General features: G+C 48.7%; 1 protein-coding gene across 1 annotated transcript in view; it reads left to right on the top strand.

Annotated features, from left to right (window-relative positions):
- Positions 1–1,333: 1,333 nt before the first annotated feature.
- The window catches only part of LOC117876609 (integrin alpha-X-like), a 24,589-nt gene continuing 8,332 nt past the window's right edge, over positions 1,334–17,590 (top strand). Inside the window, exons 1-12 of the mRNA XM_034768861.1 lie at positions 1,334–1,349; positions 6,694–6,808; positions 6,945–7,048; positions 8,031–8,144; positions 8,507–8,637; positions 8,899–9,044; positions 9,423–9,576; positions 11,166–11,316; positions 13,963–14,111; positions 15,585–15,725; positions 16,019–16,225; positions 16,429–16,559. Coding sequence (XP_034624752.1) covers positions 1,334–1,349; positions 6,694–6,808; positions 6,945–7,048; positions 8,031–8,144; positions 8,507–8,637; positions 8,899–9,044; positions 9,423–9,576; positions 11,166–11,316; positions 13,963–14,111; positions 15,585–15,725; positions 16,019–16,225; positions 16,429–16,559 — 1,559 coding nt within the window. The remainder of the gene's footprint in view (positions 1,350–6,693; positions 6,809–6,944; positions 7,049–8,030; positions 8,145–8,506; positions 8,638–8,898; positions 9,045–9,422; positions 9,577–11,165; positions 11,317–13,962; positions 14,112–15,584; positions 15,726–16,018; positions 16,226–16,428; positions 16,560–17,590) is intronic.

Raw genomic sequence — 17,590 nt, 5'->3', positions numbered from 1 at the left:
TTCTTCGGATGCATTTAAAAAATGGCGTGTGTTGGATCATGGCAGCCTGCCCAAAGTTGTCTCTTTAAAACAAAGGCCCAAAACAACAAAAACAACAAACTAATAATGTCACAAAGTAAATTTTTAATAAAAGCTTCACACATTTGCAATTTCAAATCTTTCAATAATCCAAAGCCCTGTTTATATATGGTGTGGTATTTGTGAACTCCCAGCACCTTGTAACTAAACTAAACCCCAACTAACCATCAAAACGTCTAACTACTGGGCTCTGGTATAGTATGTTTGGGGTATAAATGTAAAATAAATATGATCCATTTTGTAAACAATAAAAAGTATTTAAAGTATGATATAGCAACACTGTGTCCAGTATCTGCCTGCTCCCCCATCCCGTTTGGTGGGCAGGAAGTGGACGTGGTTGGCACAGTAATTGCTATAAAGCCACCACAGGTTCCTCCTGCTTCAAAGTCACGTCTGCTCTGTCTGTGAGGCTGGGACCTCGCAGGGCCTGGGGGAGGGCAGACTTTGTGGTGGCTGAGAATGAGGATGACAGACTTGGGGCTTTGAGGCACACTGGGAGAGGAGGCCTAAGAAGAGAAGATTGGGGAAGCCTGCCCCCGCTCTCCCAGGACCCCTTTTATACAGCCAGCCCCACAATTTTCCAACCCCGCCCACCAGCCCCACAATTCTTCATCCCGCCTTGCCCCACATTTGCTCCTCCTGCAAATCTGGAGAGTCTATACTGCCTCCAAACCTAAAGGGGGCAGCTCCAAGCAGGGGACTCTGCTTCCCAGGTCCGGGCTTACAGGAATGGAGCAGGCAGGGGAAGGGAGAGGAGAGCAGAGCCAACCTGAGAGATTATTACACTCCCTACTTCTCTCCCACAATTCCTCTCAGCCCTGCTTGCCTACTGCAGAAGCCCTGATTGGCTGCCTTTCTCTAGGAGGTGGGGATGTGGGGAAGAACAGCCAGTCGGGGAGGGGTTTCCCCACTCACCCACTTCTCCCAGCCAGTCCCATGCGGGGAGCTTTGCATCAGGGGAGTTAGCTACTCTGTGTGGTCGGAGTTCAGTGTAACCATGCAGTGGCTGTTTGGTGTTTTGTGTGGTTGGAAAACCTGCTCCATAGTGATAGACTCAAGGAGCTCAATCTAGTTAAGGGAAGGTTAAGGGTTGACTTAATCCCAGTCTGAGTAGCTATGAGGAGGACAAATATTTAACATTGGTCTCTTTAATCTAGCAGATAAATGTCTAATATGACCGAATGGCTGAAAGTTGACACTAGACAAACTAAGGCCATGTCTACAATAGCGATCTTACAGCAGCACAGCTGTACCGATGCAGGTGCGCCAATGTAAGATCACTTGTGTAGCCGCTCTATGCTGATGGGCGAGAGCTCTTCGGTCAACGTAATTAAACAATCTCAATGAGCGGCGGTAGCTATGTCGGTGGGAGATGCTCTTCTGCTGCCATCGCATTCTGCAAATTACTATTGATGCCAGTAAAACTTATGTCACTTAGGGGTGGTTTTTTCACACCTCTGAGTGACGTAAGTTTTGTCGACATAAGTGGTAGTGTAGACATGGCCTGTGAAAATAAAGCCGACATTTTTAACAGCAAGTGTAATTCACCATTGGAACAGTTTTCCAAGAGTGGTGGGGGATTTTTCATCACTGGACATTTTAAATCAAGACTGGACATTTTTCTGGAAAATCTGCTCTGGTTCAATCAGGAATTAATGCAGGGGAAGTTCTCTTGCTTGTGTTATGCGGGAGGTCAGACTAGATGATCACAATGGTCCCTTCTGTCTGTGGACTTTTATTTTATTTAAAGTACATTTTGTAATCTGGTGTGACACCACTGTGGGTTTGGCTCTGGCACCTACAGTTTTAAGATTAACAGAGTGAACATCACCTCTGTTACTTGCTTCAAATTTAGAGTCTCTAGGAACACATAAAGATCAAAGGTAATGACCATCTATAATTCACTAGTACAAGATCTAGTCTATTTGATGTTTTATTAAAGTTAGTTATGATTACCCAACCACATAGAAATTCGATACAGACCTAAGCACAATTTGCAAATATAGTTATACCCACATCCTTGATAATAGTGTTAGGGTCTGATGGGTCTCTCATGGCTTGAGCATCAGTAGAGGGATGGTTCCTGCTGGAGTCTTCCAGAGGGAGCTCAGTTTTCCCATTCTGGGCATCATTCTTAAAACTACAATACCCACCTGTTGAAGTGAAGAAACAGATTGACAGAGCCAGAAGAATACCCAGAAGTCACCTACTCCAGGACAGGCCCAAGAAAGAAAGTAACAGAACGCCACTAGCCGTCACCTTCAGCCCCCAACTAAAACCTCTCCAGCGCATCATCAAGGATCTACAACCTATCCTGAAGGATGATCCCTCATTCTCACAGATTTTGGGAGACAGGCCAGTCCTCGCTTACAGACAGCTCCCCAACCTGAAGCAAATACTCAGCAGCAACCGCACACCACACAATAAAAACACTAACCCAGGAACCTGTCCTTGCAACAAACCCCGTTGCCAACTCTGTCCACATATCTATTCAAGGGACACCATCATAGGACCTAATCATGTCTGCCACATCATCAGAGGCTCATTCACCTGCACATCTACCAATGTGATATATGCCATCATGTGCCAGCAATGCCCCTCTGCCATGTACATTGGCCAACCTGGACAGTCCCTACGTAAAAGAATAAATGGACACAAATCAGATGTCAAGAATTATAACATTCAAAAACAAGTCAGAGAACACTTCAGTCTCCCTGGTCACTCAATTACAGACCTAAAAGTCGCAATTCTTCAATAAAAAAACTTCAAAAATAGACTCCAATGAGAAACTGCAGAACTGGAATTAATATGCAAACTGGACACCATTAAATTAGGCTTGAATAAAGACTGGGAGTAGATGGGTCATTACACAAAGAAAAAAGTATTTCCCCATGCTAATTTTTCCCCTACTGTTCCTCACACTTTCTTGTCAACTGTTTGAAATGGGCCATCCTGATTATCACTCCAAAGGTTTTATTCTCCTGCTCATAATAGCCCACCTTAATTGATTAGTCTCGTTAGAGTTGGTATGGCAACAACCATTTTTTCATATTCTCTGTGTATATATATCTTCCTACTATATTTTCCACTGCATGCATCCGTGGAAGTGGGCTGTAGCCCACGAAAGCTTATGCCCAAATAAATTTGTTAGTCCCTAAGGTGCCACAAGAACACCTCGTTCTTTTTGTTGATACAGACTAACATGGCTGCTACTCTGAAACCTTTTTATACTGTGATTCTGTCTACACCTACATTCTGTGTGTGTCCATAAAAGTGTCCACCCTCTTTTCCCTTATTGGTCTGTCTCCCCTGAAAACTTAATGGACCCCAATTTTCTATAGGCTGGGTAAGTTCCCTTTATTCTCATTAGCATTGATGCACAAGCTGTATCCCATGGTTAAGACAAATGTCTGAGACAGTTGCACCTTTATGGTATTTTTATGATCTAATATTAACCTTCTGGGTAATTTTGCACAATATTGTCATTTGGTCTCTCTTATCCCATAATCTTAGGGCATCGGGTTATTTTTCAGTTCCTCGTGTCATCATTTCTTGTCTTGCAGGCTTTAACCTACAGGCTCTTGTATTTCAGCTTGTCTTAGTCATCTCTAGTACTTGGTTCAGTATTACACCCAAGAGTTCTGAAAGAACTCAAATGTGAAATTGCGGAACTATTAACTAGGGTTTGTAACCTGTGCTTTAAATCGGCTTCTGTACCTAACAACTGGAAGATAGCTAATGTAACACCAATATTTAAAAAGGGCTCTTGTGCTGATCCCGGCAATTACAGACCAGTAAGTCTAATGTTGGTACCGGGCAAATTAGTCGAAACAACAGTAAAGAATAAAATTGTCAGACACATAGAAGAACATAAATTGTTGAACAAAAGTGAACATGGTTTCTGTAAAGGGAAATCGCGTCTTACTAATCTATTAGAGTTCTTTGAAGGGGTCAACAAACATGTGGACAAAGGGGATCCAGTGGACATAGTGTACTTAGATTTCCAGAAAGCCTTTGACAAGATCCTTCACTAAAGGCTCTTATGTAAATTAAGTTGTCATGGGATTAAAGGGAAGGTCCTTTCATGGATTGAGAACTGGTTAAAAGACAGGGAACAAAGGGTAGGAATTAATGGTAAATTCTCAGAATGGAGAGGGGTAACTAGTGGTGTTCCCCAAGGGTCAGTCCTAGGATCAATCCTATTCAACTTATTCATAAATGATCTGGAGAAAGGGGTAAAAAGTGAGGTGGCAAAGTTTGCAGATGATACTAAACTGCTCAACATAGTTAAGACCAAAGCAGACTGTGAAGAACTTCAAAAAGATCTCACAAAACTAAGTTATTGGGCAACAAAATGGCAAATGAAATTTAATGTGGAGAAATGTAAAGTAATGCACATTGGAAAAAATAACCCCAACTATACATACAATATAATGGGGGCTAATTTAGCTACAACAAATCAGGAAAAAGATCTTGGAGTCATCGTGGATAGCTCTCTGAAGACATCCATGCAGTGTGCAGAGACGGTCAAAAAAGCAAACAGGATGTTAGGAATCATTAAAAAGGGGATAGAGAATAATACGGAGAATATCTTAGTGCCCTTATATAAATCGATGGTACGCCCACATCTTGAATATTGCGTACAGATGTGGTCGCCTCATCTCAAAAAAGATATACTGGTACAGAAAAGGTTCAGAGAAGGGCAACTAAAATGATTAGGGGTTTGGAGAGGGTCCCATATGAGGAGAGATTAAAGATGCTAGGACTTTTCAGCTTGGAAAAGAGGAGACTAAGGGAGGATATGATAGAGGTATATAAAATTATGAGTGATGTGGAGAAAGTAGATAAGGAAAAGTTATTTACTTATTCCCATAATACAAGAACTAGGGGTCACCAAATGAAATTAATAGGCAGCAGGTTTAAAACAAATAAAAGGAAGTTCTTCTTCACACAGCGCACAGTCAACTTGTGGAACTCCTTACCTGAGGAGGTTGTGAAGGCTAGGACTATAACAGGGTTTAAAAGAGAACTGGATAAATTCATGGAGGTTAAGTCCATTAATGGCTATTAGCCACGATGGGTAAGGAATGGTGTCCCTAGCCTCTGTTTGTTTGTCAGAGCTGTATGGCAGGAGAGAGATCACTTGATCGTTACCTGTTAGGTTCACTCCCTCTGGGGCACCTGGCATTGGCCACTGTCGGTAGACAGGATACTGGGCTAGATGGTCTGATCCCGTACGGCCGTTCTTATGTTCTTATGTTCTTATTTACAGGAACTATCTTATACTTTTATAATCCTACAAATTAACTCTAGTTAACATACAATGAATATATATGATATAACATAATTATAATGTCACACAATAAATGAATAATAACTTAAATCACTAGTTACATGGCCAAAGAGTCTATTAATATATGAAGACTGATCTGTCCCTTCTGTCCATACAGGAAGTGCATCCGCTATGCATCAGCATCAGGAAAGCGGATGGAGATAAATCTAGGACTTCCTTCACCAGCGCTGAATCCACTCATGATTAGGACCCTACCAAATTCATGGTCATGAAAAACATGTCCCAGACTGTGAAATCTGGTCTTTTATGTGCTTTTACCTAATCCTATACAAATGTCATGGGGGAGACCAGCATTTCTCCAACTGGGGGTCCTGACCCAAAAGGGTGTTGCAGGGGAGTCACAGGGTTATTTTAGGGGGTCACAGTAGTGCCACCCTTACTTCTGTGCTGCCTTCAGAGGAGGGTGGCTAGAGAGGAATGGCTGTTGGCCAAATGCCCAGCTCTGAAGGCAGCGCCCTGCCAGGAGCAGCACAGAAGTAAGGGTAGCAATGCCACAGCCCCCCCAATAACCTTTCGCCCCCCACCCCCACAACTCCTTTTTGCGTGAGGACCTCCAAAATTACAACACTGTGAAATTTCCGTTTTAAAGACCCGAAATCATGAAATTTACGATTTTTAAAATCCGGTGACCGTGAAATTGACCAAAATGGACTTTGAATTTCGTAGTGCTCGACTCATGATATTCATATTTAAATGAGAGTGTCTGGCAGTGGCGCTATGCAAATGAATGTGGGGAATGATTTATATAAAATAGCCCTTGAGGGCTAGACAGCCGGGAGCCGGTGGTGAGGAGCTGGGAGTCAGGACGCCTGGGTTCTATCCCTGGCTTTGGGAGAGGAGTGGGATTTGGTGGGTTAGAGTAGCGGGCTGGAATTCAGTCCCATAGCCAGAAAGCCCCAACCACTGGCATTTTTTTTATAGTGCACGTCTTCACTACCCGCTGGATCGGTGGGTAGCAATCGATCTATTGGGGATCGACTTATCGCGTCTAGTGAAGACGCGATAAAATCGATCCCCGATGGCTCTGCCGTCGACTCCAGAAATCCACCGCGGCAAGAGGCGGAAGCGGAGTCGACGGCGGCGCGGCAGCGGTCGACTCACCGCCGTCCTCACAGCCAGGTAAGTCGGCCTAAAATACGCCACTTCAGCTACGCTATTCACGTAGCTGAAGTTGCATATCTTAGGTCGACCCCCCCACACACCCCGTAGTGTAGACCTAGCCATAGGGGAAGGTCTAACTGGAGACTATTTAACCCCTGCAGCGCTGACACCGAGCCATGGATTCAGCGTGGACGTGGAGGGACCCATCACCTTCCAGGAGGCAGCTGAGGGGTTTGGGCAGAATGTGTTGCAGTTCGGGAATGCCAGCGCTGGGGGGTAAGGGCCGAACATGGGACCCCACATGACTTGTGCCCATCAGTGAGGGGCATGTCTGGCTGGGCTGCCTCCCCTGGGCCTCAGTCCCCTGGCAGTGTGGGGCATCCCCTGAGCCCCCCATTCTTTTTCCCCACAGGCTGATCGTCGGGGCCCCGCTACAGACAGGAAACGTGAATGAAACCGGCAAAGTCTACAAGTGCGACCCGGGCTCCAGATGCTGCCAGGAGATCCCCATCCAGAGTAGGGGCACCCTGTGCTGTGGGGGGCAGCAATAGGATTGGGGTGGGAGCCAGGACTCCTGGGTAGTGTCCCCAGCTCTGAGAGGGAAGGCGGGTCTAGTGGGTTAGAGCTGGAAGTCAGGAATCCTTGGTTCTATCCTCCGCTCTGGGACAGGAGTGGAGTTTATTTGCTCAGCCTGGTGTGCATCTCTCCCCTGTCAGGGCCCCCAGTGCCATGAACATGTCCCTTGGTTTGTCTCTGGCTGCCTGAGGCTCCCAGTTCCTGGTAGGTACCACACCTAGGGGAAATGGGTGCTGGGACCGGGGTCCAACATTTGCTCCCTCATCATTCCAGGGGACAGCTCCCTCCCCCACAAACCCCACTACTCATGGATGGTAGTAACTGGGCCATGTCAGCGTGACTGAAGCAATGGTTCAGAGGTGACAATTGGGTGACGTCCCCATGACTACACGATAACTGTGTGAGGGCTGTTGGTAACTCCTGTAACTGGAGGGGCAGCACAAGGATGCAGTGGGGAATGGTGGCAGCCAGGTATCCTCGCTTTGGCTACAGTGATCGTGAGGTGATGTTGTGAGGGATGGGCCGCAACTGGCTGATGTTGCCATGGTGACTGTGACTGTGTGCTGAGGTAGCAGGAAGCATTGTTACTGGGTTGCTGCCATGGTGACAGTGACTGTACATGGACATAGCAGGGAGCATGGCAAGTGGGTGACATTGCCATGGCAACAGTGACTGGACACTGCTGTAGCAGGGAGTGTAGTAAGCAGGTGATGCCCCCGTGTGTCTCCCCTGTCTCCTCTCGGAGTTAGGTGCTGAGACCTCAGGTCTCGACGTCCTGCCTGCCCCAAGGGGGTTCCTGCCCTTGGAGGGCCTTTCCCTGCATATCCATGTGGGGTGGGGACCAGGCCGCAGGCTCTATCCCCCACGCTCAGAGCTCTGTTCAGAGGGGCACCTACTGATCCCGTGACTTCTCATGCTCCAGGTATCTGGCCCCATGGTGCACCGGGCCTGTGGGGAGAACATGTACGTCAGTCACTACTGCTTCCCTCTGCAGCAGAGCTTCTCGCAACTCCAGCGCATCCCGGACACCAGCCGGGTGAGGGGTGACACAGGGGTGTGTGGGGGGGGACTTACACCCTGGGTTCACGGGTGGGTACACAGACCATGGGGAGATGGGACTAGAGGGGCCCAGGGTCTGATAGGGGGTGGGATAGCAGGCTGGGTGGGCTCATTGGTTTGATTCAGGATGTCAGTAGGAGCTGGGATTCAGGACTGCTCTAGGAGGCAGGTGGGGTGATGTTACGACAGAGGGGCCGGCTGGGAGGGTCTGATCTGGGTGGCAAGCACATGGCAGGATACCAGCTTAGATGCGCCCATTGGTCTGGTCTAGCTCTTTCTCATGGATTTCCCATGTTTGTGGAGTTGAGTCAGGACATACTTCATTCCTGTCCCTCTCAGAGTGCCCCAAACATGTCACGGATATAGCGCTCCTCATCGACGGCTCGGGCAGCATCGCACCTGTGGACTTTGGAAAGATGAAGACGTTTGTCTCTGAGATCATGAAGCGTTTCCGCAGCGCCGACACGCAGGTAACGGGCAGAGGCTGAACCCTGACTACTTACCCTGCCCCCTGCAGGCAGTGCTGATCCCAATGCCCCAATGCGGTGCTAGGGGACGCTGTGCTGCAGGGAGCAGTAAAGGATTTTGCATCCAAAACCAGGAAAAAATTCCTGCAGAACCAACTACGTCCCGACAGCCTGCCCCAGTCTTTAATCGAGTCTGATTTCTGCTTTTCTAACCCTCCATCCCTTGGGTTGTTTTTCTCTGTTCTCCCCTGCCTCCCCTTGCAGTTCGCCCTCATGCAGTACTCCAATACATTTGAATTGCACTTCGACTTCATGGAGTACATGAGAAGTTGTAACCCCGATCACCTTGTCCCGGGGGTTGAGCAGCTTCAGGGAGGAACACACACAGCCAGCGCCATCCGGGAAGTGGTGTAGGTATTGCCCTACTCCCCGTGCTGACGCCACAGGGAATGGGCTGCAAGGACATGCGAGCTAAGGGACAGGGACTCAGGACTCCTGGGTTCTATCCCCAGCTGTGGGAGGGGAGTGGGGACTAGTAGGTTAAAGCGGGGAGGGAGGGGGGTGGATGCTGGGAGCCAGGACTCTGGGGTTCTCTTAGCCTCTGTTGCTGTGTGACTTTAAGCAAGTCATGTCCCTGCCCTGTGCCTCAGTTTCCCCATCAGTAAAGTGGGGACACTGACCTTCTTTGTAAAGGACTTTGAGATCTGCAATGCCAAAGCAGTGGACGACCGCTAGGTGTTATTACATATCAATAGCCCTCCAATGCATTCCCCACCTCCCTTTTCCAGGCGGGAGCTTTTCACCTCTTCGAAAGGAGCTCGGGGTGAAGCCACCAAGGTTCTCATTGTGATCACAGATGGGGAGAAATCTGGAGACCCGCTTTCTTATTCAGACGCCATCCCCGAGACTGAGAGAGCTGGAATCATCCGCTACGCCATTGGGGTGAGCCGCGGCCGTGCGGAGAACTAGTATGGATCTGAGCGCCTGTCCGGGTTCCCACCGGATAAGGGAGAAGAACTGACCCTGGGTTGTAACTGGGTCAACGTGTGACAGTATAGGAGAGCTGGATCTCCACTGTTGTTCAGGATGAGCGGCACTTTCTAGTTAAAGGTTGGGTTTTCTGACTGCCCTGAGGTCCATGTGCTGACACAGATTGTCATAAAATTTGGTCTGCCTCATGGAAATGCAGGATAAGATCAGTGGTCTAAATTTGATCAAGGGGTTTCTGAGATACAGCCCCCCAGTTAAAAAGAAAAGTTACCCGGTTCTTATAAAGTCTTTTTTGCATCCCACTGGGGCTCAAACAATAGTGCTGATCCTCCCCAAACTGGTGTCAGTCACTTGACATTTATCTCCGTTAAACTGCTGAGCCAAAGAGATTGAAATGGGCATCAGCAGCAAGACAAAGGGCAAGTTTCCATGACACACTTAAGTCAAATTCAGTTATGTCGTCACACAGCCACCGCAGTAATTAAATTGGTTTTTCATGTCCCCATTACTCTCCTGTTGGTGGTGTGCGTCCTCACCAGGGGCCTTGTACCAATTTAATTGTCAGTGCAGGGCATTGTGCGGCTGAAGCCCCACCGCCTGGGGCCAACAGCCGGAGCCTTAGGCTACGTAAGCCTCACAGTGCCTATATGGACACTGCATTGACCTAACGACATTGACATAAAAGCAACGCCTCTTGTGGAAGTGGAGTTATGAAGTCGGTGCAGTGGGCGAGTTACATGGGTGGGAGCTACATTTTAGTGTAGCCGCTTACAGAGTTAGGTCGACGTAAGCTGCCTTTCATCAACAAACTCGGGTTTACAGTCATAGATTCCCAGGCCAGAAGGAACTTTTGCGATGATCTAGTCTGACCTCCCTTGTACACAGGCCAGAGAACTGCCCCAAATAATCCCTGCTGGAACCTGAGAAAATATTTTAGAAAAACAGCCAGTCTTGCGTTAAATATTGCCAGGGATGGAGACTCCACCGTGGCCCGTGGTGAGCTGCCTCAATGGTTAATTCCCTTCATGGTTAAACCTGATAGCTTCTTTCCAAACTGAATGGGTGTAAATTCCACTTCCAGCCATTGGACCTTATTTGACCTTTGTCTGCTGCTTCTGTCAGGCCCAGCAAACAGGAGGTGCCTGACTCCACCTCTGAATCGACTGCACGCTACCCACCCAGACTAACATGGTGATCCCAGCCCTTCACCCCTTGCCCTGAGGCATCCCCCAGAGACATTGTGGCACTCACCCCTCACTACGCGTTGGAGATTGAGTCTTGCAGGGCCCCAGATTGCTGACAATCCCCATGGCAAGAAGCCCCCTGTGCCCCGCTGCTGATACAACCGACACAACTCGGTGCTGAAATGAGGCAGGCTCCATAACTTCAGGCTCCAGCGGTCCTCTCGGCCCTACTCACCTTGAGTCATATCTCTCTAGAGCCCAGCAGGGCTCGGGGCAGGTGGGTGTTGGTCCAGGGCTCTCGGCTGTGATTGACGCTGATGCCCGGGTCTCCCCTGTATCTCCCTCTACTCCATTAAGGTCGGCCAGGCCTTCTCCAGCGCTGCTGCCCAACGGGAGCTCCAGGAGATCGCCTCTCAGCCCAGCAACGAGCACGTCTTCCAGGTGGACAATTTCAACGCCCTCCAGGGCATCCAGAGCCAGCTGCAGGAGAAGATCTTCACCTTCAAAGGTAACAGAGCCGGGGCAGGAGCTACAGTGGCCCTGGGGCTCTAGAAATGGGTTTACAAGGTCGAGATGGCCGGCATATTGGGCTGCATTAGTAGGAGCATTGGCAGCAGATTGAGAGAAGTAATTATTCCCCTCTATTTGGCACTGGTGAGGCCACATCTGGAGTATTCCATCCAGTTTCGGGCCCCCCACTACAGAAAGGATATGGGCAAATTGGAAAGAGTCCAGCGGAGGTCAACGAAAATGATTAGGGGCGTGGGGCACATGTCTTAGGAGGAGAGGCTGAGGGAACTGAGCTTGTATAGTCTGCAGAAGAGAAGAGTGAGGGGAGATTTGATAGCAGCCTTCAACAACCCGAAGGGAGTTCCAAAGAGGATGGAGCTCAGCTGTTCTCTGTGGTGACAGATGACAGAACAAGGAGCAATGGTCTCAAGTTGCAGTGGGGGAGGTCTAGGTTGGATATTAGGAAACACTATTTCACTAGGAGGGTGGTGAAGCACTGGAATGGGTTACTTAGGGAGGTGGTAGAATCTCCATCCTTAGAGGTTTTTAAGGCCCGGCTTGACAAAGCCCTGGCTGGGATGATTTAGTTGGTGTTGGTCCTGCTTTTAGCAGGGGGTTGGTCTAGATACCTCCTGAGGTCTCTTCCAACCCTAATCTTCTATGATTCTGTGGGACAAGCAGCTGCTGGGAATCCAGAGCTGGGAGTGGTGGGAGCCTATGACTGGTCCAGTGGGATATACCTGTACGGGAGCAGCGGGAAGCTGAGTTTCATCGACATACCCAGAACCTCTGGGGACATGAATGATGATTTTCTCAGTAAGAACAAACCCAAAGATTTCCCCTTACCTATTTATACAGCCCCTGCTCCTCACCCCAGAGGTGGCTGCATCTTAGTTCTGGGGAAGGGATCTCTGTGTAGCACTGTTTGTGACACCCTGACACCCCAATATTCATCACTGTCTTGTAATTAGGATATGTTTTGTACAAAGTATGTCTTGTGAGGGATTATTCTCAAAGTCTTGATCTGCTGAACATTAATCTCATTGGATTGTATGTGTTATCGTTCTATGTGAAGTTATGAAGTTTGGCTACGTATGTGTTACTGAAACGTGTGGTGAGGTTAACAACACCCACAAGCAGGCTTTCAGGTACAACGGTAAAATGGCCAAACAGTGTTATTGGCTTATTGAGGAAATTCACATAAGCACATGGATTACCCCAGGAAGTGGGTACAATACAAACCTCTCAGAGATAGCACTACATAATGGGAACTGTTTGGCCCAGGTCACAGCAAGAGAGCTTTCCAGCAAGTGGGAAGAAGATATACAAAGTGGACAATGATAGCATGGGGGACCTCACTCTCTTGTGATACAGCATGGCCAGAGGGCAGCAGGAGAGGGTTAGAACGGAGCCTTATACCCTGTACAGGGAAGAAAGTTTGCTATAGATTAATTAAAGCACCTGAAGCCAGTCACCTGATAAAAACCCCCTGCTTCAATCGGACAAGGGAGGAGTTGAAGCAGAGAGGATTAGTGTTGGAGCAGAGAGCAGTTTGAAGGAGTAGAAACAGAGTGGATTGGTGTTGGAGCAGAGAGCACTTTCGAGGGAAGCATAGGAAAGTTTGGAGAAGTGCTGCGGTGGGCTAAGAAGACCAAGACCCTAGGTAAAGGGGCACCTGGCTTGTGCAGAGGGAGGGCAGGAAGCCCCCACAAGCTGAAGGGCAGGAGAGGGAAGAAACCCAGGGGAAGGAACCGCTAGTAAAGGGTGGGCCCGGGTCCCTCCCTCTCCACTCCCCTCCTCTAGGACACTAGTGGGGCAGTTAATATTCCAGTTCAGGGGCAAGAAATGGTGCCCTGAACCCTGCCCCCTAAGAAGAGAAAGCGGAAGACCCATCATACTAGTGCCGGCAATTTGCCACACTCCCTACAACAACACACCTGGAAATATCTGAGGGGCAAGGACTGAACTGTGGGAAGTGATGGTCCCAGGCTAGAAGAATTTTTAGCATGAGTATGAAAACCTGGAAAAGCCAAGGCAACTTGTGCCTTAAGAATGTGCTGCCTGTTTATCACTCAGGGTGAGAATCTACTAATTTGTATCCTACCTATCTAGTGTGTTATGCTCAGTTTGAAGGTTTTATTTATTTATTGAGGTAATCTGCTTTGTTCTGTTTGCTTTCCCTTATAATCACTTACAATTTACCTTTTGTAGTTAATAAAGTTGTTTGTGCAATTCATACCTGGGGGGTGCAAGAAGCTGTGCACATCTCTCTCCACATTGAGGGAGAGGGTGAATTTTTAGGAGCTTGCGCTGTGCAGATCTCTCTGGACAGTGTAAGACAGTATTATTTCGAGTTTATTGCCCAAAAGGTTGTGCACGTGAGTTCCAGTTAAGTCCTCTCACATAGAGCTGATTTCAGTCTGTGTCTGCCGCTGGGTGTGGCCCTACCTGTGTGTGTGTGCTGCACGAGACTGGAGAGCCTAATTCAGGAAAACAGGGAGAGGGAATCCAGGCTGATGGAGCAGAAGAGGCTCAGTGAAAACCCAGGACATCAGGTGGCATCCCAGTTGGGGTGGTGCAACCCGTCACACTGTTGTATGGCTGTTTCCCATGACACCTCCCCATGTCTCTCTTTTCCTTTGAGGTTATTCATCTCAGGTCATCACAGCCAATGGGCAGAGGACCTACATGGTTGGGGCCCCTCACTGCCAAAGCACTGGCAAAGTCATCCTGTTCAGCCGAGATACCAAGGGTGGGGAATCGACACCCAGAGCAGAGCTGTTGGGAGAGCAGGTATGGGGAGTGTTACAAGTAATGTGGATTGTGGGTGTGAGAGGAGAACACTGGAGGAAGCCTGTAAACTGTTGACATCATATAATATTTGTGTTTGGCTTCACCTTCAGGAACGATTCGGTCAGAGAGCCTCAGGTAGGGGATAAACTTGACTAGTTTAGAGAACTGCACCGCAGCTGACATTCAGCATCTCTGCAATATCCCACTTCTGTTACCTTCACTTACAGTCCAAATGGAATTCATAAGGTGGATACAGACAGAGGCCCAGACCCACCAAGGGACTTAGGCATTGTGATGCTGCAGGGAGGCCCCTGCCTCTGCCAGCAATAAATAAATGGTGGGCGGGGGAGAGAGACACAGGCACTCTTCACCTACCCCACATGTTAGGTCTCATCCAATAGGCATGCTCAGAGCTGCCAAGATATTCACAAATGAGCTGGAAGAGACAAGAGATGTTTCCCATATAGCCTGGGGGTTGGAGTTCTCACCTAGTACATGGGTGACCCCTGGTTCAAATCTCTGCTTTTTCTGATTAGGAAGAAAGATTTAACCAGGTAGCTGCCCTCTCTCAGGCTGTAGGGTGGTTTTGATTTGCCCATGTTCTGTGGCCCAACTGATACTTAATTAGTCAATTAAAGTGGAACAACTTTAAGAGGGGAGACTGAGGGAGCCCACATCAGAATATCCCACAGCTCAGGGATTAGAGCACTGAACTGAGAAATAGCAGGTGCCTGTTCAATTCCTTCTCCTCTGACCACACCTACCGGAGGTGGAGGAGGAGTTAGATGGAGGAGCGCCTGTCTTCCCCCAGTTTGTGGATCATGCTGGGATGGGGGCAGGGGGAAATGGGCACCAGGCAACTGCACACTTAGAGTAAGACAGTAAGGCACATGTCCTGACCTTAAGACAGCAACAAAGGAGCTTCTGCTGCAAAAACTTAGGCACCAAGTTAGTTTAGGAACCTACAGGGGTCAGCGGCAACCATGAAGAGGTTTTGTGGTTCACAGAGTCAGTTAAGTCCAGGGGGTTAAGCACATAAGTACCTTTGTGGATCTAGGCTAGAGAGACTCAGGCAAGGAAATAATATTACTAGTGATATTAACAGTGGCTTAAAAAGATCACACTACACTAACAAAGTGAATTTCTCTAAGCTCCAATTGCCTATACATGCAACCTAAACAAAACTTATAACAGTGGCTCAGTCAGTGATGAACTTGACTTGTGATAGCCCAACCTCTAAAAAGAACTGCACCACAGTTAGCATTCAGCAACCCCGGCCCTCCAAGGTCTATCTGCTTGTCTGTTCAAGAACACTTACCGAGATAGCGCCACCAGCTGCACTGAAGGAGGGTGAGACTAAAGATGGAATGAACATTGGGACTGAATCCGTATCCCCAGAGGGTGAGAAGGGTCTCAGTGGGAGAAGAAGTAGGAGGTGACTAAATTGAGGGGTTGGCTTATCTGCTTCTCCAGGACAGCTCGTATTTCGGGAGTACACTGTGTGCTGTGGACCTTGACAGAGATGGGAACACGGACCTGGTTCTAATCGGAGCCCCTTTGTACCGTACACCTCTGAATGGAGGACGGGTCTATATCTGCCCAATTAACTTGCCGGTAAGAAAGAGGAGTGCAGCCATGGGGAAGATGGGTGGCTGGGGGTTCTTGTTTGTCTGGACTGCTGTGGTGCTGTGACAATTAGTATTGCAGTAGGGGGCATGGTGTTCCAGGAAGCAGGGTAGAGGCTCAGTAGGGGGTGCTCTTCCCTCCCAGTCAGTTCTGACCCCAGGACCCAGAGTCGGGAGGGGGGACACACACTGTGCTGCTGAGAGATGGGAAGGAGCTTAGTAGGGATCACTCTCTGATGACAGCAAGTGCTGATCCTTTTTCCATGTGGATTGGGCCTGCAGGGGACGACGATGATCTGCACCAAGACACTACATGGGCAGACGGGGGAAGTGTCTGGGCACTTCGGGGCCAGCATGTCTGAAATCGGGGACATCAGCGGGGACGGACAGACAGATGTGGCCATCGGGGCTCCCATGGAGGATGACAATCATGGGGCCTTGTACATCTTCCATGGGGAAAAGGGAGGCCTCAGTCCCCAGTACAGACAGGTGAGCCCAGCTCCTATGGGGAGGGGTCAGTACACAGCCCTGAAGGGACACCATGGGGTCCCACAGCCCCCTAGTGCCCATTATACAGTGTACTCATGCCTTTCCTAGCCCTTATCCTCTGGGGCCCCCTAGTGCTCATTATATAGTACACTCACCCCTTCTGCATCCCTTATATAGTACACTCACCTCTCTGTGCCCTACAGCGCATAGTGGGGTCACAGTTTCCCAGCAAGCTGCACTACTTTGGCCAGGCTGTCAGTGGCGGGACAGATCTGACGGGGGATGGACTGCCGGACATCGCGGTGGGGGCACAAGGGCAGGTCCTGCTCCTGAGGTAAGTAACTCTGTGTCATTGCACTGCTCCACATGACAGTCTCATGCCTTGTCTACACTACAGAGTGTTTTCAATACATGTTATGCTGATGACCTAAAAGTGTTATAATTTCATCGCTATTCCATGTCCACACTACGGTCCTTGTGTCAGCAGAGCGCATCCACACTTGGTGCTGTAGCACTGAGAGTGAGAGCAGTGCACTGTGGGACCGATCTCAGTGTGCTACTCACCACATTCCACAGCTAGGTGTTGGAAGGTGGAGTGGATCGCAGTGCATCATGGGTGTGGAATCAATGTCCCATGATGCAGTTCTTTCCGTCCCAGCATTCCACGGGCTTTTGACTGCATTCTGTGGCATTTTTCAATGGTTCTTGTTTACTGTGCACCTGCCACCTCTGTCTGAAAAGATGAATCCTGCACTGATCTCTACTGTTGTGGTCACTGTTACGCACGCATCGTGGATGGTCATGCAATATATCATGAGCTCCCAATCTGAACCAGAGTTGCCTGACCTGCTCTGTGCCCTGGAAAGAACCAACACCAGATTACTTTTGACATTCATGGAACAGCTGAACACAGTGGACCGTCACTTTTGATATTGGGAAACAAGCACTGATTTGTGGGATCACATTGTTATGCAGCTCTGAGATGACGAGCATATCCCTTACTCCCATGGCTCATGGAGCCTTAAATGGGAAACCTGGACAGCAGCAAGGAGTGCTTCAACAACAGACTGAGTAGATGCAGAATGACTGTGGAATGTGCCTTTGGCACATTAAAAGCGCGTTGGCGATGCCTTTAGGGAAGGTTAGATCTTAGTGAGGAAAACATTCCAATGCTCAGAGCTGCCTGTGGGGCTAAGGGTGAAAAGATTGCCTGGGGTGGAGTGCTGAGCCAGATCACCTGGATGCTGATTTTGAGCAGCCAGATAACATGGCTATTGGAGGGGCACAATGGGGGCTATTTGAATCAGGGAGGCTTTGAGGCAACATTTTGAGAATGAGAACCAGTAATCTGCCATGCTTCATTAA

Source organism: Trachemys scripta, chromosome 4 (genome assembly GCF_013100865.1).
Source record: "Trachemys scripta elegans isolate TJP31775 chromosome 4, CAS_Tse_1.0, whole genome shotgun sequence".
NCBI classification, from domain to species: domain Eukaryota; kingdom Metazoa; phylum Chordata; order Testudines; family Emydidae; genus Trachemys; species Trachemys scripta.
This window is presented reverse-complemented; position numbering and strand designations above follow the sequence as displayed.